The sequence below is a fragment of the Marmota flaviventris genome, chromosome 16 (genome assembly GCF_047511675.1).
Source record: "Marmota flaviventris isolate mMarFla1 chromosome 16, mMarFla1.hap1, whole genome shotgun sequence".
Classification (NCBI taxonomy): Eukaryota; Metazoa; Chordata; class Mammalia; order Rodentia; family Sciuridae; genus Marmota; species Marmota flaviventris.
The window spans coordinates 2,580,928-2,603,569 of record NC_092513.1 but is presented as its reverse complement, the minus strand read 5'-3'; the positions used below and the strand labels follow the sequence as shown (position 1 = coordinate 2,603,569).

Genomic DNA, 22,642 nt, shown 5'->3' with positions numbered 1-22,642 from the left:
CACACATGACTGTCCCTCCAGGCTTTAGCCATCAAGGTTTCTTACTTCTGTAGCACTGAGCTATTGAAGGGACTTTTCTTTTCCAAACTGGTTTACTAAAGAACCATTTGTGTGAAAGATAAAATAAATACTGGCATTAACTTATGGTCTTAAATTTCCTGAATGACACATCACGAGAAGGATGACATAAAAATGCATCTGCTCCTCGTGCTCCCAGGAAAGGTCTGAGAGCAACACAGTGCATCTGGCTTCCACTACTGCAGCAGAGTCAGCGGTTGGTGCCCGCATGAGGACTCAGCACGCACTCCCCAGTGGAACGGCGGGATCCACCGTGAGCAGTAACAGGCAAGAGGCGGCTGAGGAGACACCCTCGGAAGAGCCTGATGAAGAGCATCTATGGCATCAATGTCACCTGCAGCTGTCAACACGCCACCCTGGCATGTATGACCTAACGCTGTGACAGTCACAGCAAGCGTGGCTACAAGTACATGTAGGTTTCATGTTGATGGCCTACAAAGGGAACCTGACCACCTACGTGTCAGCTGGCAGGGTCTCTCTCCAAAGCATCACCTGAGGGTTCAGCTGTGGGTGGTCCCACAGAGCAGGAGGGCTGTCACACCAGGAGCTGGGCTCTCGCACAGTGTGGTGGAAGGAAAAGCCTGTGTGGCCCTCTGGGACAAGCTACCTCACCTGCCCAGGGAAGGACGCTTCTGTACAAGCTCAGGAGGAATCTTATCTCTTCATCTCGACTGCAAGGAGAGCCTGGCTGAAAGAGCAGCAGAAATACCACGTCTATCCCGAAGTCTCCACGCTTCTGATCCAAGCTCCCAGTCTCCAAAGCTCAGCTCCCATGAAGTGCTACGAAGTCCCCAGTCTTTGACAGAGTGATTCCTTGAAAATCAACCTCTATCTTACCGCCAAAGGTATGGTTTTAAACAGTCACTCCCATTTCAACTACCAATTAGCTCAGCTTGCAAATGAGTCAATACACGGCTAGTGGCCACTTTCAAGAACTGCAAATTACATTCGTTAATTTATACTAACAGTAAGTTGTTTCTAACAATGTATCCTTCTATACTAAATGTACAATCATTCTGAAAAGAAGGTCAACTCTTGGCACAGTGGACTGAATCCTAAATCTCAGTGAAAGGGAAGGAGAGACTCAGAGAAAACACAAATTTTAGCTGAGTAATGAAAAGCACTGTGCACTAAGAAGTTTTAAGAAAATGATAAAAGCTTCTTAGTTGGAAATGGCAGTCCGCTCCCTGGAAGGAGGCCACTTCCCCATAGGAGGCACCCGTCTGTGTCACACTTGGCCTCTGCCTCTTATGCAAAGCCAGGAAGCACCCACATCCATGTGACACCACGGGCCCCGCAATGCTGCCCAGGCTTCAGAAGACCTTCAGAGGTGTGGTCTCTTCCAACTATGGAAGACGTGTAAGTTGTCCAAACCTACTCTCTGGGGATTTGGAGTTATAGTCAAATACTGAATCCTGTTTCACACCATAAAGGTGAATCCAAGGCAGTATTTGGATCCGGAAATTGCAATACTGATCTCTGGGTGGGCCTCGGGGAACAGGACCCTGTGGCTCCTGAAACACTCACCACAAAGCCCTGACCTAAGCACCTCTCAGTGTGGACATCAGGGGCTCGTCCACATGCCTGAGTGTGAGAGTAAACTAAGGGTTAAAGTCTCACATGAGGCAAAACTGAGATTTTGTCATTGCCAAAGCAAAAGACAGAAAATGGAAATACACATTCAGTACCACTCCTCCCCTCGGTGGACTGCAGATAAAAGAACATGTTCTTCTTTCATGACCCCCTCTCCCTCTTCCAAATTAAAGAGGGCAGGGGAGCTTTCAGCTCAAATTACCGCTGCTGTTCAGAAGCAGACAAAGGAGGAAGAAAACTGAATGCAGAAATATTTAGCTGTTCTCATGCTTGGCAAACACAACCACAGGATCTCCATAAACAACGCGGAGCATACAGGTCGGGACTACGGGATATCGAGGAGTGAACAGGTTTCCACAATGCCACTCAGCCTGCAGCCCGGTGACGGCTGCTGCGAAGTTCTGAAGTGAGACTTGGCAAAGGGTCGAGGAAATGCCTTTGAACTTGGAATGCCCGACCACAGGAACAGCGACCAGCTCCCAGGCCCTCTGCTCAGTTCAGAGACTGGCTCTGCCGGCGAGGCAGGGGCTTCAACAGGTTGTTCACCATGAAGACATGGAGATCAGAGCCCCAAGAGCAGCACCGGGACCTCAGGGAACGCCTCTCGTCCATGCTCACTGCTGCTCCACCCGGCCTGGGTGACTCTTCATCTTTACCAAAAGCGTTAGGCAACTGGGTCCATCACTTGCACCCAACAGGCACGGTGACACGTTTAACAGGTGCGCAATCCCCAAACCCAAAGCCTGCTTCAGAATCGACATCTGGTATCTCTCTGTTACTTAAAACCAAACAAAATAAAACTTGAAAGGGTGGTTCTCTTTTTTGGGATGTGATTAACTCACTAACCTGGTAGCTCTCAGAGAGAAAAGCCCGGGCACTGAAGATGCCCTTAGTGTTCCATAGACACACAATGCCCTTGTGGAAGGACTCTGCCATTGAGTTTCTGTATCGACATTTCAGAGAGCCCCAAGTTAATAAATATTAAACCATCTCAACCTCAGAAGGAAATGGCATTTATATCCAAAGCCAAGAGTGTCCATCTATCACACATAAAATTCTACCATTTTGCTAGTTACCCAGTTACAAACGTTGCTCAGCCTGGAGGTCAAAAGCAATGGGGAATTCTGACATTAAATTATAAGCGAGGTTTTGGAAATGAACATGTCAGTAAATACAGTAGTTTTAGAACTTCTCTTGCCCATTCCTTGGGCAAAACCCCAGTGGGGTCTTCCACTTCCACACACACACATCCTTCACCCAGGTCACATGCTGCCTCAGCCCACCCTGGTCACACGCTGAAGGAAACTGGCCTGAGATTTATTTATTACAAAAAAAAAAAATGTAATAAAAAGATTGTATTTGTTGGACCAGCCTCAAATATGAAAAAAGAATTAAAGTGGAAGCAAAAATACCTTTAACAATCACTTCATTATAAATAAAATTTTAATCCTCATTTTTTCTTTGGAAACCTATAATACAGTGCTAAGCCAAAAGAAAAAGGAACAGCAGCTTTAAAATGTGTAACCAACTTGGGTTTGAAGCCAAAATTAAACAAGTGATGTCCAAGCCAGTCGACCAATATATGGAAATAAAAGTATCTTCCCATAAGGGACCTAAGGAAATGCAGTGCGGGAGAAGCAGCCCCAGAGGGCCCAGGGACCCACCCTTCCTCGGCCAACCACCACATGCCCGAGGAAAGCAGGAGACAGAGTCCGTGGTGAGCCCTGCTCTCTGGGGCTAGGGTCCCCCTTGGACATGGACACAGCACTCTACACTGGAAAGTTATGTCTCTAAACACCAGAAATGAGTTCCATCTCTACTTTTTGAGCCCCCAGGAGAATTGTGTCCAGAATTATACCTGAGGCTGTATACACAGGAAAACCAAAAAAATCCATAATATATTAAATTTTTAAAATAGGGAAAAATCACTTTCTAGCTGAATTTAGGTATTTACGTAAATTTATGTGTATACACACACAAGATAAAAATGCATTAAATCGACACATGTTAAAACATGTAAACAAAGAACATGTACAGACAGATGTAGCTGAACCAAAATATTAACAACAGTTCTCTCTGAACAGTGTTATCGTTTGTTTTTGTTTTCTTTATCTGCATTCTCTACAATGATTAACTTGCACATAATATAATAATAGGTAAATAAAATGCACCTGTATCTGAGATGTTTGCCAGAATATGCACAATAAAAATACCAGTCATTTCATAAATACTGCTTTTTCTGTGTTCACTCTTTTCCCAAACACCATGGGGTACCTGCTATCTGCAAGGCCCCAGGGACATGGCCCCACAAGGCAGGCCCTGGCTGCCCATGTAGCCAAGAAAACAGACCTCGCTCGGGTGACCACGCTGGAGCCACCTCTGGGTACCAGGGGATCTGACGACTCCTGCCTCAGTGCCAGGGCCGTGATGCTGTTTGCTTAATATGCATTTCACACCTGCATTTCTGAGGATTCTCAGTACAGGCTGTCTTTGTCTTCCAAAGGTCTGAGTCCGATTTTTTTACTCTGATGTGGCAAAAGTGTACCATATCACCATTCTGTTTTTAATTTTCAGCACAGCATTCAATAAATCACAAAAAATGTTGCACATTTTATTATAAAAGAGGCTGTATTGGATCTTGCCCTCCCATGAGCCAAGCAAGTGTTCCGAGCATGTTTCAGGTAGCTGGGGCTGAGCCCTGAGGTCTGCCCGGTCAGGTGTAGTAAGAGCACCTCCTACTTACAAAGGATTTACCTGGACATCATGCCATCGGAAGTGGAGAGGCCCCCAGAGTCACTTATTCCTACTCTTACCTTAAATCTGCCGGGAGCCTGCCGTCCGGGTGGCACTGCTGAGAGGGCATGCTGGGAGGGCGGACCATTTCCAGCTACGAGGGACACACACGATGGTCTCCAAGCTGTACAGCCTGTCTGGCATCCGAATCCCTCCAAAGTCCTTACCTGCGGCCGCTCCCCTCTGGTTTTGACTATTTCCATAAAGGTCATCTTACTACACACCTGAGTGCCACAACAGTGGCTGTCAGCTGCTGGAGTCAGCACAACACCTGACCCGGAAGGCACCTCGGCCAGAGCCACACGCATGCCACCCTGAGGACTGTTCCAATGTGGAAAGTGGAGGGGGATGATTCAAACACTCCAGTCAAAGGCAACCTCCTCGCAGCATGGCCCGTGTTCTACCCGCTTTAATTCCACCCGGATGTGTCAGATGAGGGCGGGGGGGGTCCTCCCCAATGTTTAATTTCTTTTAAATGTATTTTTAAACTGTCCAAAAGTAAAAGTGCAGAAAATTTTAAATCTGCAGGTGACTTCTCCAGCAGGCCACCAATGGGTGCTCCATCAGGGAATCAGCACGTGCAGCTGAATCCCCACAGACCGTGACATCTTTCGAAAGGAGCAGAAACAAACCCAAAACTGGGTGTGTTTCAGAAATGATGAATCCTGGGACTCCCAGGGGAAGCTGTCACAAGACCACATGCAGGGAAAGCTTCTGGGACCAAGGTGACCAGAAACTCCCTCTCCTGCCATTTCCCATATTTAAGGCCAGCTGCAGACTCACAGAGTGTTAAAAATGACAATTGGGGTATGCGGGGGTGTGGCTCTGAGGTAAAGCATTGCCCACATGCACAAGGCCCTCCCTGGGTGCCGTCTCTAATACCACCCCCCAAAAAACAAAACAATGATGATGGATTAGAAGGCTCTGTCCCAGGCTCTGTGCATGAGGGCGCGGGAGCAAGTGACAGAGTCTGAAGTTCAGGGAGTCAAACGTTGAAAGTCGAAAAGGCCACCCCACACGTGTCACCTAGCAGGGAAAGCTGGGCTCACTGCTTCTCTCTCAGCCATCATGGGCAGATGGCCTCACCCAGGGCCCTGCCTAAAGGAGCAGGAAACACGAAGGGTGGAGGCGAGATGGGACAAGGGCACAGGCAGGTCCTGTCAGGGCACTGGGGTTTGAGAGACCCTGTCACAGCCTGACCCTGAGCTGACGGCCCCGTCCGGTCTGGGTCCTTGGTGAGTTCTAGGTGCAAAGCTGCCACTGAGTCCCTCCCCAGGCCCAGGAGAACCCGCAGGGCCCAGCGCAGGGTGAGGAAGCGACAGACCTCCCAGCATCCCACGAGGTAAGCGAAAGGCTGCAGCCCCTCATCAAGCCAGGGATGCTCAGAGCACTGTGTCACGACCAGGTGACACAGTGTCAGAGTAAGGCTCTAGCAGAACCTCAACACTGACTCCTGCCAAGCGAAGCTTCCTGCTGGGCTGGGGACACCAGGCCAATGAGCAGGCCCACCCCTTCCCTCTTTGCCATTTTGGACACTTGAAGTTTCCTTCCTGCTGTGAATTGCACTGAAACACGTTAATGGCCCTGGTCCAGGAAGGTTTCTGGAACTGCGCGGGGGCTGCCAACAGCCAGCTCTTACCAAAGCAGGAGACAGAAGGCGCCCCGGCCTCCGGCTCCGCCTCCGTCCCCACTGCACTGTTCCCCAGGGTCCTCCACGGAGCTGATGCATGAGCCAGCAGCACCGGCCGGGTAAACTGCCCACAGAGGGGGACGCCGCCAGGAGGTTTCCCCGTCCAGCTCACCCACTTGTTCCTCTGATGTCTGCTGGCACGAGGATCACGCCTCTCCCACCCTGACGTAGCCCAAGGAGAGCGGCTCAACAGGCTGTAGTGAGCCAACAAGACTAGAGGCTGCTGCCCGCACTGCCGTAACACACCCCGCCACAAGAGTCACCCCGAAACACGCACCAGGTGAAGTACAGGACTCCAGCCATGGACACACACAACTTCAGGTAAACAACAAGTAACTTTTTAGCATAAGTATACCCCAATACTGCAGGAGTATGTACTTACACTTTCTTCTAGAAAGTATTCACTGTTTAGCCCAACTCTGCATTTAACCAGGTGTACTGTATTTGTATTTACTAAACCTGCCAAAACTAACTTCCAAAATAAGCACATTATTTGGATGAGTTACTGCAAGCAAAGCGTTTGTGTTAAACACATAACCCAAGAAATGTGTAAAGCTGACGTGAACACATGCATTATGCATAAGTGGGGATTATTTCACATCTATGTGCACATCACTGATTTACTGAGAGGAATACATTCATGGCAAAGGCAAAGAAATCAGCCAACCAGAGGGCCCTTCCTAACGTCTCCACAAATGTTCCTGGGGACCCGTTCCTAGCATGAGGGCTGATGCCTCTGGGTGCTCCTTTCAGACAGGCCAGGGTCCTGGAACCTGGCAGCCCCCGTGAGGGCATTTGGACAGGCTGTGAGCCAGCCACCTCCCAGCCCCTGCTCGAGACTGCTGCCAGGCTCTGGGGCAGAGCACAGCTAGGAAGAGGCTGCAGGGGGACAAGGATGGGGGACTAGGGCCCACGAGAGGGACCCGGGCTGGGGACTCCCAGCACTCACCGCTCTACGCTGCCACCCCTCGCCCCGCCCTACAGGGCACCGAGCAAGCTCTGCCACTGGGGTCACGTGCTGCTCACACGCCTACGCTGGGGTGGTCGTGAGGAAGTCTCCTCACCCTCCAAATCTCAGGTTCCCCATCAGTGTTTTGAGACGAATAATCCCTGCACCTCCCTGAGTTGTGCAGAATGCTCACAGAGGCCCATGAAGCTCCTCCCACAGGGACACCCAGTACTGGGCGTGGTCGATGTTTCACATCAGATGTGGATCCATCATGTCTCCAGAGCAGCAGGACCAGCCGGATCCCAGGCACTAGGGAGGCTGAGGCAGAGGGGAGTTCAAGCTCCAGCCTGGAACTCAAGTCACTCTGTCCCCAAACAGTAAAACGGCAGGGGTACAAGGCCTGGTTGGACCCCCAGTACCACAGAAAAAGGAAAATAGAAAGAAACAACACAGCATTGTGGGGAAATGAAGACACACCTCAGAATACAAATGAGGTTCCATGTGGATCAATGCAGATGTAACAAAACCAACCAGACTAGTCGGTAAAAGATCTGCACTGCAGGGGACGGGGTGCCTGTCCAAAGTGTGAAACCAACCACCATGAGGAAAAGGTGATTCTGACTTTCTAGAATACCTATGATGAAATGATTCATAAATAAGTAAAAAAAAAATGGGAAACTAGGAGAAAGTAGGTGAGACATGCACAATGCACTATTCAAATCCACCATATATGGAGAATTCCTGTAAGTTAACAAGTCGAGGACAAACTACACATTAGTTACCTGCGCAAAGCCCACGCACAGGGAAGCCATCCAGGCAAGCCCTGACCACGGAGCCACAGCCGGCCCTGAACACCTGCGGACCTGCTAAAAAAGGAACACAGCCTGGGTCTGTCCTGGGAAGGTCCGTCGCAGCCTCACCCTCCCTCAGCTGCACCCGGATGGTGGCCCCAGGAGGCGAGCAGAGCCTGGACTGCAGGCCACCCTGCCTCCGCTCCTCTCCAAGGCCAGGCGGAGGGTGAGGAGGCCTAGGCAAGAACCCCTGACCTGTCCTGGAAGACCCTGCCCTGCCAAGAACGTGGGAAGGAGCTAGAAAGGGACAGATTCAGACCTGAGCCAGGCAGAGGCTACTGAGGTCCAGATGGCAAGTGCCAGGTGAGCCGGGCAGGCTCATGATGACCGCCCCTGGCCCTCATACAGGCAAAGGCAATGCCTGGGACTGTCTCTGGCCAGGGGACAACAAAAGAGTTTGGGCACCCTCTGTGCCTGGTCCTAGAGCCACATCTTGAGGATACAATGACCCAATGTCCCCTGACAGCAGGACCTGCCACTGCGGCTGGTGTCAGCATGCCATTACACCAGGAAGAACAGTGACAGGGAGAACGGAGGTAGAGGTGACGTGGGGAGCTGGGCTCGTGGCCCACTGTGTACCCGGAGGGTACGGTGTGGGCAGCCTGAAGACCAGCTCCTGGCCCCCACTCCAGATGCACCTGCTGAGCCCAGTCCTGACCCTCCACAAACACCAAGGCAATAAATACCCCAAAATTATCACATCCAAATAAGATCTTCAAAAACCAAGAAATGTACCCAGAATGGAAAATGAAGGTACAGAACGGTGGCTCTCTAAAAGGTACCAGGGACCTGAGGTCTACGGGATGCGGCTCAGACACAGGACAGCCTACACGTGGGCTCCCTCCATCCCTCACCAACCTGCAAACCCTTTTGTGACCGGGTTTCAAAACAGCGACAAGAAACTTGCTCAGAGGTAGGGAGCGGGCTATCGCCATGGCAACCACAGAGCCTCCAGCTTCTGCTCAGAGCTTCCAAAAATTACAGCCAGCGTTCAGCAACCGCTTTTCTCCTGCCTGAACTCAGGAACTTCCCGGCGTCACCTCCAGGAGACACGTTAAACTGCCCAATCCAGGAGCCTGGCAGGATGTGTCCCAACTCTACCTTATAGCCCTCTCTGACTGACATTTTTCATCATTTCTGAAAAAGCAATATTTCTTAAAAATGAAAAATTTCAATCCACTCCACTCTTACCACTTTCTAGTCTAATACCAAAATAATCTGTATAAATCATACTCTCATAAATCCCACAGTAATCAGTTTTTTTGAAAACTAGTAACACTACAGATTCCTTTTCAATCAAAGGAAACACAGCAACTAAAAGCCAGACTGGAAACCTGAACATCGTTTCTATATCAAAAATGTTCTCCGACTCCCCACTCCATTAAAGAAATATTGCAATAACATTTAAACTGAAATCAACTGCCGGACTGTCATGTAACAAAAACCTGATTTTACGATTTTGAAGGCATCTGCCATTCACGTCAGGTTTCATCTGCTCCCAGCAGGTACGTAAGTCATCACGTGGCATCTGAATTATCATTCACATGACACTTCTTAATAACCAATGATCACACCAACGTGAAACCATGATCTTAATGAATTTGGAACAGTTTATCACACTGAACGCAATTATTCTGCAGTTAAAAGAAAGAACATGAGTAATACTCAGATTTGGCACATCTTTACAGCAACATAGTTGGCAGCTAACAGCCCAAATGTCTTACTAATCTGTGAAAGTACCGCTTTCCAATCAATGGCTGCCTCTGGAACACAGCAGAGGACGAGGCTCTTCACATGGGTCTAACTACGTAATCTCACACACAGAATCTGAAATTCCAGTAATGCAAGAACGACTTTCCAACCTTTAATCCAGAGATAAACATTCCTAGCCTTTTTTAATTCTAGTAAAATACAGATCTAAAACTGCAATTATTTTAATATGCAAAGGCTTACACAAATTGTGTTCGCAAATACTGGATCCTCTCAGGAGCCTACAAACAAAGCCCAAGGAAAACTTGTCTCAGAGTAGATCCAACGCACAGGAAATTACCTAAGAAACACCAAACCAAAAAACAAACAAACCTACACTTGCAAATGAAAGGTCAGAACTTGAACAGAGATGAACACACAACAAACACCCCACAAAGGGAACCTAAATGCTCCAAGCATCTAAAAGAAAGTCGAACTCCTAAGTAATTCAGTGTAGCCACCATGAAAAGGACCAGGTGATACAAATCAAAGGAGAGTCGACCAGCCCCGACCGGCCCCAGGCAAGGCTGCCCCATCCTGAAAGAGGAGGGAGGGGGCTGGTCCGAGGTTCTTCCCCAGCTCAGGGGGCAGAGCACCTGCCTGAGCTTGCCTACAGTGGGCTGTGCGGGCCACCGGCCCCCAGGGTCCAGAGGCGGGGGAGACAGGACAGGGCTGCTGTTCTGAGCAGCCAGTGAGGACTAAAGATGACTACAGGCTCCCGGGAACCTCCTCATGGACCAGAGCATTTACACAAGGTCTGCAGCATGGCCACCAGCACAGGGAGGGGTCCCCACGGGAAGAGCAGGCCCTGGGCTCTGTCTGGAGGCCCTTGAAATACGGAGCCCAGAGCTCTCCTCCAGCCAGCAGCCCTCACTGCTGCCCAGGCCTCAGGCACGGACACCAGGGCCACGGGACACGCTCAGACCTGCTGTCCCGCCCAGCTGAAGGATGAGCACACAACCACCCTGTGTGTACTGAAGCCCAGCCGGGGGCCCAAAGCCCACCGCCTGCACTCTGGCCACACGGTGACACTCTCAGGGTCTTCCCACCGCCTCTGCCTCTGCAGGCTACCAGGCAGAGCCTCTTGATCCCAAGTGGGGAACTCGGTGATCGGATGACCCCTTTCCAAGAAGCCTCCGAGACCCAGCATGAGGTCTTACGTAGAATCCGCACCATCAGCCATGGCGTATTAGAGAGGCTCAGCGGCCTGCTACTCCTGGCCCAAAGTAGGCATGGCTCAAAAGAAAAGGCCCCAGGACACAGTGACCACGAGTCACAGCTGAGAAAGGCAACCTCCAAATCAGTCTGGTGTCTCTCAAAAAGTACCAAGCACCTTCCAACCATGAACAGCAGTGATCCCTCCCACCGAAACTCTGGGGGAACGAGACGCATCACAGCTAATGCCAACTCCAAACAGAGCCACAGTCACTGCTGTTAGCAATCACCAGTACCACCACCCTGCGTGACGTCTAGCTTCTAGATGGTCAATCCAAGTGACCACTGAGAGCTTCAACTGCTCAGCAACATCATCCCTGCAGAACACAACTCTCCACCCAGCTCTTCATAGACTCTGAGGAAGAACCTATCCAGCAAAGTGGAGCATGATTCATAGAGGTTCACCAGTGTGCTGCCCCTCAGGACGTCCAGAGGACGCGGCCGGTGCCCCGAAGGAGACTTCACTTAGACAAATGAGGGCCACACTGAGGGTGTCCAACAGCAGAGTGGGGACACTGAGCAAACGCAGAGTGCTCTGCAAACTGGGAACAGAGGTCTTTCTGCCCTGAAGTAACAGTCCGGCTGGAGCAGGTGCACCAGGGAGGAAAGAGTCCCGCTCCGTGTGTGAAGGGCTGAGGCAGGCGGTTCTGTCGGGGTGGAGACTCCGCTCACATGGGAGGGTCCCAGGTGCCACAGAGGGCAGCTGGACGGCACCAGTGCCATGAACATGACGGGGTGTGACAAAGGGGTTCAGTCAGTGTGTCACGTCCCAGACAGAATGACAACTACAGGACACAGGCAGGGGCGAAGTGCTGACCCGCTCTGCCCCAGGCACTGCATCACAGCCCCACCCCTGGGGGAGTACGCGGCTGCAGGACTCCCACACTCCTCACAGCCACCCGGGACTCTTCCAGGGGCACGCAGAGTGCTCAGCTACACCGGGGCCAGCCCAGCCCTGCTGCTCTGCTGCCCCATCCCCCGTGCCAGCTGATCAGCAGTGGACAGCTCAGAGGACACCAGGACACACACAGCTCTCTTCAGCCTTTCTCTACCAGGTGCGATCCTCCTTGCTCCGTGGAATGCCGCATCTCATAGGAAGGGAGTGTGAAAGGAACCAACCTGGGCTGTCTCTGCTTACCCACAACAAGGGGCCATTCCACTAAGTCGGGAGCAACAAGGAACCATTCAAACCTGAACCGGTCAGGGTCAAAAGCACCACTTCTTCAGGATCACACAGCAAAGGTGACGTCTAACCACAGGTGAGATCCAGCAGCACACAAAGCACAGGCTGGGAAACATGAGGTCCAGCGGAGCAAGAACTGAAATAACATGCCACGTGCCTCTGGGCCCCGTGACAAGCCCGCACAGGGACTGAGGACCTGGGCACTGCAGGCTCCAGCTTGGGGCAGACCGCACCAACAGGAGGACCGTGCTCCAGGACATGAGGCCTGGTACAGGAAATGAGGCACGGACATCACATCCACGGGGACCAGGGCTGAGGAGCTCGGGAGTCCACACTGGTCCTCAGCAGCAGTGGAGCGTGAAGACCCAGCATGGAGTCCAAGCTCACTTGCACACAAACACGCCGACCTTCAGCAAGGCCTACCCCATGTGCACCGGGAATGAGACTCTCCCGGTGCCTCAGCTGACCGTGGATAAAACAGGAGAACAGATGAGACAGCTCTTAGTTCCCTCCCACTTCTAAAATTCTACGATTCCATCTTGCGTCAAAAAGGAGAATCAGGAATAAATCATACGTCTGAATTTTCCCAGCAAACCAAATGCATGCTGTGTTTTCCACTACTGAGCATCTATATCCCCACGCCCTGACTGGCAGCAAGAAACCACCAGGGTGTAATCTCCAGGGTGCGGCATCTTTCACAGCACAATAAATTTATTCTGGAAGGACAGGGAACAGTCTTCTGTTCAAACAAACATCAGCACGCAGGCCATGCACAGACCCCAGTGGTAAACGAGTCAGCCTACGAGACACACTTACGAGAAGCTATTCTCAGCGTAATTCTGAAGTGCCGCGGTCACAGCACACCCCAAACAAGCAGCATCGTGCCCTGTGTGCACAGCACTGCTCAGGGGAGCGTGGCCCTGGACGCCTGCGGACCTCCGCGCACCCTGCCTTGCCTGCCAAGGACACCTGAGCATTCCTCTCAAGAGCAGGCTGTGTCTCCGTACTGCCTAAGAACCCAACGGAGGTCCAGCCTGCACGTCCTTCTCTCTCACACAGCCCTCCATTCTGTGTCTATCTGCACGCCTCGCCTGCTCCCCAGCAACCTTCATCACTACCTCCTTAGGCCACAGTTTCTGTGCCCAGGTCCCACCCTCATCAGAGCGACTGTCACTCGGGGCATGACGCCGCCGGTGGGCCTATGAAACACACCCAAAGGGTCCTTCAGGCGGCCAGCCTGGTGGAGGGGCCACACTGAGCAAGACCCTGGGCTCCATCTGGAAACCACAGAGAGGTGCGACAGCCTCGGCCCCCGCAGCTTGGCAGGCTGGTGCAGAGCCGGCACCCACCTGACCATGCCCAGAATCCTGCTCCCCACGCTCACCGTCGCCCATTGAGGGCTCCCACGTGGATGGATTCCAGACACCTGTGTTCCTCCCCAGCTAATCTCCACGCTGCACCTCCCTAATCTCTCAGCAACCTGTTCTCCCCTCTGGGTCCACACCCTTCCTCTGTCTCCCACAGCCTCTCCGCCGGCCCGGTGATGGAGCACTGCATTAAGGCAGAGGCTGACACGGTGCCACAGGGAGGGAGTCCCCCCCCCACCCCCGTGGGGCAGACAACAGGGTGGATCTCGCAGCAGCTCAGGGGAGAAGGCTTCCTGAGAGTCCCTTCTGCGGAGCCCTGAAGGAAACTCTGGAGCAAGCACACTCAAGGCTGCCCGGCCCAGCAGGCCGCCCCTGGACCAGAGCTCTGGCGACCCCGGCCTCGCACATTCTTACTTTTGTTCCCGGGATTCCCCCTCAATCCCATGTCAATGGGCGACACACACAGCCGCTTTCCCCCTAAGCTGTGCTAATTGCCGACGAGCTCTATTAAACAGAAACAGGAGCGGCTGCTTAACCTTCTGGCAGCTGCAGGCCCGGCGGCCCTGCTGGGCTCCTGCACACAGGCGGCCACCAGGCAGGCAGAGCACTCAGCGCCTCTGCAGCGGGCCAGGGTTAGCTCCTGAGGGGAGGCGGGCGGCAGGGTGAGAGGCCTGCTTGCGGTGACCTGGGGCCTCCCTGGGCCCCCGCTCCTTCTGAGCACTCCTTACCTCTCCCCTGGTACCTAGGAAAAGGTACCAGGACCTGCGCCCTTCTTCTCCCATGAGGCCAGGGCTTCTCCTCGGCCCTGTGTCTGAGCACCACGACTGCCCGGGACTTCCTCAAGAAACCTGAGTACCCGTGAAGTCCCCATGGGCACCAAGAGATGCAGAGGGCAGTGCCAGGGGCTCTGGTGGCAGCATAACAAGAAATGGACAAAAGCAGGCAGGGGAATTCCTCCGGACCTAAGGTGGGGAGGGTGCAGTGATGCCAAGCGCCAAGCCCCAGGGCCGCCACACCAGGCAACCCGCAAGCTGCCCCAGGTGTGGGCTCAGGCCACACGGTCACTGGGAAAGCGGCTTCTTATGCTGCTGGCAGCCGCTCTGGGCTCCTGCCATCGCTGTGCTCTGACCCCTCTGAGCAGGCTCCCTTCTGGCTGCACACGGTGTCCCCCCACACACCTGTGGAGCAGCACCCACTCTGCTAGGGGCAGCCCTCCGAGCCCCACTGCGCTCTGCCTAGGAAATGTGTGTTCTAGAACTTCACCATGTCCTCTCACCACTCCTCCTCCCTGGTCGAAACGTGGATTTCCACAGCCTCCTACACCACACCGTGCTATCTGCCGCCTGCTCAGCAGGGGTGGATACCCAGCTCAGCAACACACCTGCAGTTACTTACCTGCGGACTCAACTGCACACACGGAGTCAGTAAGGCGCTGTGTGGACCGGACTTTCGTGGAGATGGGGCGGGGCGTACCCACCAGAACTTCCCAAAGGCCTGGGCCCAAAACATCCTCCATGTTGATGCCTAGAAGTCAGTTCTACTTTTTTCTTCCCCCAGTTAAAATTATGATTTATGGGATTTACAGGAATGGGCACACAAGTCTGAGCTCTGAACTTGCAACTCTTCTGTACATGGGCCAGCTGACTCTCATGCCAACTGCGGCCTCCGATGCCCAACAATTCCTACAAACCTGCTCTAAGGACTGCACCAAGTCGTGCCATCAGCTCTCTGAGAATATAAAATGGCCTCAGTCTACAAAGCTATGTGCAAGCTTTAAGGCACAACGCCAACCAGAACACAGCATTCAAGACACCTGGTCTCTGTTCAAAATCAGCTGCTCCAAGGGCCTGGCCCAGACCCCACAGGCCCAGGCTGAGAGCAGCTGAATGGATGTGCTGTGGTCTCTCTCCTTAGGAACAGCCGTCACCTGGTCACCCAATGCTACCTCAGACCCCACCCCTCCAGCTATGAGGGAAGGGTCCGCACCTGCAGGAAGAAGCTCCCTGGGATCACAGGGGTGACCTCGTGGGCCCGGCTCTGCATGGCTTCAGGCTACTTTCCAACATCCTATTTCTTTTGTGGCCAATTTGCATTAAATTCAAGTAGATATTAATATATATCTTGTCATAGAATCATGTGAAATATATGTGAATTTCTCTAATAAAAGAAAAAATATATACAGTGCCTATAAGAAGTAACACGCTTCCAAAATTTAACAAACCCAAGAAGAAAAAAACAGAATAAGCTCTACTTCATGGTGAAAATGACTTAATGCTCCCAGACTCTCAACTACCAAGGCTCAGTGGACCCACTCACAAGTCACCTGCCTGCTGTCACAATGGTGACAGCCCTACCAAACAGAAAAAATGTTCTCTTCAAAGTCAAAATTAAAAGACACAGGACGTGCCTAATATTTCACCAGTGAGCACTCCACAGAGTGGTCAGAGTTATTAGAACACAGCCAGTAAAAATGAGCCAGAGCTATAAAACTGAGAGAAGGAAACCAGGAATTGAACCTCACGACAGCCAACCAGGGTTTCACCTGGGCAGTCAGGTCCAGAGCATGGGGAGCGAGCCCCAGCACACCCTGCCCGAGAGGGCACACGTTCTGCGGCTCTGCCCGGTGGGCACCGAGTGACGGGTGGGACACGGTGGAGGTGCTTAAGGGTGCACCTCTGCATGCAATGTGTGGAGCTCACCCCGGGCTCACAGGGCCAGGAAAAGCCCTGCTGCCCAAGAGCTGCAGTCTCTATGCCTCTGGGTGTAGCAGACCACACACAGCACACCACACAGACCCTCAAGGACTGACCTGCCCGACCCCCAAGAAGGGAAGCCGGCAGGGCTTCCTGATTAATCCCCAAGAACGACACCTCGTCCTCACTACAGAATTCAACAGTTCTGCCCCAACTTCTACCATCCTCGAACTTCAGGTAAAAGCAACACCAACAAGCAGGGTTACAGGCAGAAGACAGAAACAGCCCTGTCTCCATGAAAGACTTCTAAGTTCCGTAACTGTGCTGTCCCCTTTGGTTAACAAACACACCAGGCAGAAAACAGCAAAGGGGATATCAAAATGTTCAGAATTTATAAAAAGTAGACAATTGTGAAAACAAAGTTGACCAAGCAACTTTCAATCTCTACGTGAAGACTGCTTGGGAAGTAACCTGTTCCAACTAACTGTCTACACCCATAGGTCGACCTGAACCTGAGGAGACTAATCACCTCCGCACACAGACTCAACTTAACTTAGGCCCAGCTGTTGGTGTTGAGAGAGAAGAGTGAAGGAAAGTGCGCGTGTGTGTGTGTGTTGCACACCTATTTATGTGCACAGTGCGTGCCTGTGTATGTGCTGTACGGACCTGAGGGAAAAGGGGAAAGAGAAGCACATCTTGGGAGCACCAGGACTACGTTCCTTGCTCAGAAACTACTCACGCCCAGAAAGACCGTCCACTCTCGAAGCCCAGGTGTCCATGCTTTGTGAAAGCACGTAGGACAAGCAGTGAAAGTTGCGGTGGTGGAGCTGACAGGTGCCTGTGTCTGCATCTGGCAGCTCAAGCTGCAGGTACACACTAGGGGCAGGACACCTGGGCACGTGGCCACCCCAACACGGGACTCTGGACAGGAGCTATCTGGCAGGGATCCCTGGGCATGAGGTTCCCAGACACAGGGGCCCCTGAGCATGGGGCCACCTGGGCTCAGGCCCCTGGGGCAGGGCTGCCTGAGGCTGGCCCACCTGCGCCTGGTCCCTGGGTGTGCTCACTCACCTGCTGCAGACTCAGGCGCAGCGTCTTCCCCGCTGTCCTCTGCTGCCTCGTCTGCCAGCCCGGAGCCTGGGGAGTCGGCAGTGGCGCAGGCCGAGCCGGGGCTGCTGGGCTGGGAGGCCGAGTCGCCCTCACTGAGGGAGCCACAGCGGGCGCGTGCCGCCCTGTCCCCGTCGGCTCCCCTGTCGCGGCGAGCACGGCGGTGCACACGCGAGTGCAGCACCATCTGGTGGTATGTTCGGAAGATCTTGCCACACTCAAAGCACTCCGAGGACTTGCCTTGGCCAGCAGTGGCCGTGGCCCGGCGGCTGGGGCGTGCCGCTGGCCGGGGGTCGAGGTGGCTGGAAAGCACGGGGTCGCCAGGCATGCTGGCCCTCTTCCTGGGGGGGCCTTGTGTGGCCGGAGCATCCTGCTCACGCTTGCGCTTCTCCTGGCTCACCAGGATATACTCACGCCTGTCCTTGTCAAAGGCCACGTCCCCCGCCAGTGCCTCGTCCCAGGCCCCATACTTGAGGTACTCTGCTGGCTCAGCCACCTTGCCCCTGGTGGCCAGCTGCCATGCCTGGTAGCTGTTGACGGGGTCCAGCTCAGCCACCCGTCTTCCAGCCTGCCCGCTAGGGGACATGTCACCAGCCAGGGCTGGTCGCAGATTCAGGCACTGTAGGAAGAACTGCTTGGTGTCCGGGGGGCCCTCTGCAGCCCCCTCCTCGGCCAAGGCTCGCATCCGGCTGGCTTCAACCTGGCGGTGTATGGCGTTATGGGCGTTCAAGCTGTCCAGGTTTGTAAACAGATTTCCACACTTGGTGCAGACTTCATAGAGGGACAGGCCGGCGACAATGACCTCCTCCTGGACCACGTTGTTGATAGTGGCAATGGGGTCCAGCTCGCTCTTGGGCCTGTTCTTGCTCCCAGTCTTGGGGCCATGAGCCTTCATGTGGTTCTTGAGGAACCACGGCTCTTTGAACCTCCGACCACAGATGTGGCAGCCGTGGTCGAAGGAGCCCCGGTGCTTCTTCATGTGCGCCTTCAGGAACCAGGTCTGGCTGAAGGCCTGGCCGCACACCTCACAGGGGAACTCCCCGGGGCTCAGCTCGGGCTTGCCGTTCTCCACGCAGGCCTCGCTGCCACTGGGGCCCTGCGCGGTGATGTGGTCCCTCTCGATGTGGCTCAGCAGCGACTCCTCCCGCGAGGTCACGTAGCTGCACAGCCTGCACTTGAAGGGCTTGTGGGCCTGGTGCACGTGCAGCTCCAGGTCCTTCTGACGCTCAAACTGGCTCTTGCAGAAGGAGCACTGGGCCACGGCCTCAGCCTCCTCCGGGGCACTGGCTGTCCCCTCGGCCTCCTTCCGGCTGCTCCGCAGCAGGATCTTGCTGCTATCCACCTGCACGGCCCCATTCAGCATCCGATTGCAGGCTGAGGTGCTTCTGGTGGGGCTGGCACACCCGTCCAGGCCCTCGGACACGCGCATCTCGCCCAGCTGTGTCTCGCCTGCCTCTGGCTCATGTCCCTGAATCAGAGTCCCCGTGCGGTGACTGCGGATGTGAATCTTGAGGTTGCCCTTCTGGGAGGCCCTGTGGTCACAGTAGGGGCACTTGTAGGGCTTCTCCCCCGTGTGCTTGCGCATGTGCTGCGACAGCGAGCTCTGGAAGGGGAAGCTCTTGCCACAGATGCAGCAGCTATGGCAGGCGGCCCTGTCCCCGTCCACCTCCTGGCTCCGGCTGGTCCTGGGAGGGCTGGGCCCTCTCCTCAGCTCCATCTCGGCCTCTCTGCTGCGATCCATGGGGAGGAGGGAGGCGTGGTGGCGGAGCGGCTGTCAGTGGCGCAGGCCCGAAGGGACGTCTTACCTCTCCATCCTCAGAGAGGCTGCTGCTGCCCAGCAACGAGGGAGGGGCCCGCGAGGAGGCAGTGCACGAGCAGGCGGAGAAGGAGGCCCTCACAGCAAGCACCTGGAAGAGACAGAGACTGCATGAGCAAAGCTCCTGCGGCAGCGGGCGAGCAGAGCGTCACAGGGCCAACCGCGGAAGCACGGGCCTCTCTGAATCAAGGAGACGGACACCGACAAGAATTCAGATCCATGAACATGGTGCTCTCTGCCTCCTTAAAAATCAGTAATTACAGTAGAGCAACCTGGTGAGGGTGAGACCCTGGGGTGCAGCTCAATGGTCCAGCACTTGCGTAGCCCAGGTGAGGCCCCAGTACCGTCAAAAAAAAAAAAAAACACTAATTAAGCAACTATTGGTAATTAATTATGTTAGGCAATTCAAGTAAGTAACTATAATTTTTTTTTCCCAAAAAAGATCCCAAGTCTCTAAGGAAAGCCTGCGGGAAGAGTGTGTGTAGACCACAAGAGGCACAGGCTACTCAACAAGGAGGGCAGAGAAACCGAGGCAGGGAGAAGGCGGGAAGGAACCTGGTCCTGATGTGAGCCGCAGAGGCTGCAGGCAGCACTTTACCGACATGCCACTCAGATGTCAAGCAGTAGCCTCTGCTGGGAAGAAAGGTGGCTGACCAGGGAGCGAGGACCTGACACAGGAATAGCCCCTGAGCTCCCAGGTGCAGCCGCTACCCAGGACCAGAGCTGAGGCCACCCTGCCCGGTTACGCGGTCGCACCACCCTCGCATGGGTGCTGGCCAGAGCTCACCCACACCTCAGCTACCATGCCTCTCTGGCCTGGCCTATGGCACCCTTCCCTCCTAGACCCCTGCTCACACACTCACAAAGGGAGCCCCAGGCTACGGCCACAGGACCGTGTCACAATCCCAGGGCAGAGTCCCTCTGGACCATGCCAGATTCCCCCAGCGCCCACCCAGGGAAGCTGGGCTGCTTCCAGAGGTGGAACCAGAATCCTGATGACGGCACACACCATCCCACCTGGTGGTCACTGCCACTGCCATGCCATCTGCCTGCCAAGCAAGAGGGGAAGATTCTGCCCTGAGCCCTAGATGCACAGGCAAGGCCAGCCCATCCTGGCGGCCCACCTGCTGTGTCCAGTGCAGAACGGGCAACACAGGGGTGCAGCCTCGTGTGCACTAAGAACCCACATGTACATTTCACAGAAGGTGCAGGACTGGACACATCAGTGTACCCACACCTAAGTCCATCAAAGACGGAGCTCTCATCCCACTGAACCGCAGGCAGTGAGTCCCAGGTCACCCTGTCCATTCCAACCCAACATGTTCACTGAAACAGAGGCAGAAAGGAATACTGGTGATCATGCTAAACATCAGTGGTTGTGACAGGAGCACCCCAAAACATTCTCCAGGGAGCAGGGATTCTGAAGACAGCACATCTGTCCACCCACGAGGGCACAGATGCTACACGCCAGCCTCTGCCCACAGACAGGCACAGGTGGAAATCTTACTGAGAATCACAGACCTCAGTGTCTCAAGAAAGCCCCCCAACCAGGTGCCAAGGTACCCAAGGAAAAACACAAGGTGTGAGTAGCAGATCCGAAAATAGGCACACAGGACTCGCTACACAAGGACGTACCAGCAGTCGCCCTTCAACAGCAGAAGGCCGCGGAGTCAGTGACCCCAACAGCAGAGCAAAAGGCAAAAGTCCTAATACCAGGAAAACACACGGGTACCACGACCCTGTCTCAACAGCAACTCAGTAGACACTAAGTTAAAGTACTTGTCAAACTTTTAGATCGTGACATAAGTTCTGCATGGCTTCTTAATTTTTCATGATGATTTATTAAGGCAAATGATTTTCATGAAGCCCCACTTCATTTGACTACCCTCCCAAAATGCTGATTAGACATAATACATATAATTATGAATTGAATGTATTATTTCTATGTAACTTACTGACCAAATTCAGTATAAAAAATCTTACACATTTAAAAAACTATATAGAAATAAATTTATGGAGAAAAAAATAACCTGAAGCCCGGGTGACTCCGGAGTAATTTTGTAGTCTCTGCTGCACCACTAATGTCTGTCCACAGAGGACATTAGTCGGTGCGTTCTCGGATCCTCTGGAACTGCACAAGCCAGCACCAGAGTACAAGGCCTGGACTGGGCAGGGGTCCTGAGCAGCAGCCCCAGTGCATGTGGAAATCAAAGCGACTCTTTCAGGTGCAGACTTGCAGGGATCATCGCCCAGGGGGGCCCTCTACAATCTGCTCTGCCTTTCCAGGGCACAGAGCGGCAGGTACTGGGTGGCCTAGGAGACCCAGATCCGCATCGCAGTTACTCAGCCATGCTCCACCCCAGGTCCCCACTAACTGGCACATTTCATGGGACAGAGGGTCGTGCACACACTCGGCCCATTCTGTTTCTCAGGTCATCACATGCACCGACAGCCCTGCACGCACCCCTCTTGCAAAACCCACTACACCTGCTGGCAGTGCCCTGCTCAGGTCCAGGGGAGGACACAGACTCCACCAGGCCCTGGAGCCCAGCAGGCCCCTCCACCTGCCCTGCCGCCCACAGGCCTGCTCAAGAAGTGGGCCACAGGCCTGTCCCACACGGCCTGAGCTCAGCTGCCTCGGCCAGGTCCCCAGCTGGGCCACAGGATGAGTGCACTGCTGCCATCCTTCCCCAGGGCCCTCAGGAGAAGGCCCCGTGCTGTCATCTCCGTTCCCTAGACTCCCTGTCCCTTTCCTCAGGACAGCCTGGATGGACCCAGCTAGAGCTGGACACCTGCCCTCCCCGCCCAGAGCCTGGAAGAGTTTCTGTGTCCATTAGATCTCCCCCAAACTAGCCTAAAGCTCTGCCCAAACTCCAGCAGGACCCCGTGACTCACCAGGAAACGCCCACAGGAGGCCTGGGCCCCACGCACGCACAGCCCTCTTCTGCTCAGTTCTCTACTTTCTTTCTTCCCACCCCCATCTTTCAAGAACAAGCCCTGCTATAAACCCCTGTGAGGTCACAGCAGAGGAGTTTGTAAAGCACTTAAAATCATCTACAGGGAAAAAACCAGAAATGCTTAATGGAGAAGTGCAGAGCGTAGCAACAGCTCGATCCCAAACTCCCTCCTGCTAAGGTAAGGAAATCTGGTGTGAACCAGGCTGCGTCCACTCAGGGGCCCAGTACCAGGGACAAGAAACAGCCAGAAACCAATTCCCGCAGGCGACCCTCCTCAGGTGACTCAGGGCCAGATCAAGATCTCCAAGCTCTTTTTTCTTTTGGCTCCAGGCAAAAAATTTTTACCTAGACCAGGGCATGGCTTCCAAATAAAAAGGAGCAAGAATGCAGTCCTGAGAACTTCCACCTGAAGGACATGACATGGGTGGCCACCCACTGGAAGGGCATGCCTGTCCCATTCCAGTTGGCTGGCCCTCCGAGGCCCCAGCCCGAGTGGGCCAGGAGGGTCTGCAGCAGCTCTGCCTATTCCCTCAGGGCCAGGGGCTCACACAGCAGCCCCTTGTGGCGAAGAGGGCACGACTCAGGTCTCCCCCACCAACTG

The 22,642-nt window shown here is 53.9% G+C and overlaps 1 protein-coding gene across 4 annotated transcripts in view; it reads right to left on the bottom strand.

Annotated features, from left to right (window-relative positions):
• Znf516 (zinc finger protein 516) overlaps positions 1–22,642 on the bottom strand; it is a 105,522-nt gene that overhangs the window by 42,343 nt on the left and 40,537 nt on the right. For all 4 annotated transcript variants that reach the window (XM_071602629.1, XM_071602630.1, XM_071602628.1 and 1 more), the window contains exon 2: positions 17,233–19,175. In XM_071602629.1, the coding sequence (XP_071458730.1) occupies positions 17,233–19,009 (1,777 nt within the window). In that variant the 5' untranslated portion in view covers positions 19,010–19,175. The remainder of the gene's footprint in view (positions 1–17,232; positions 19,176–22,642) is intronic.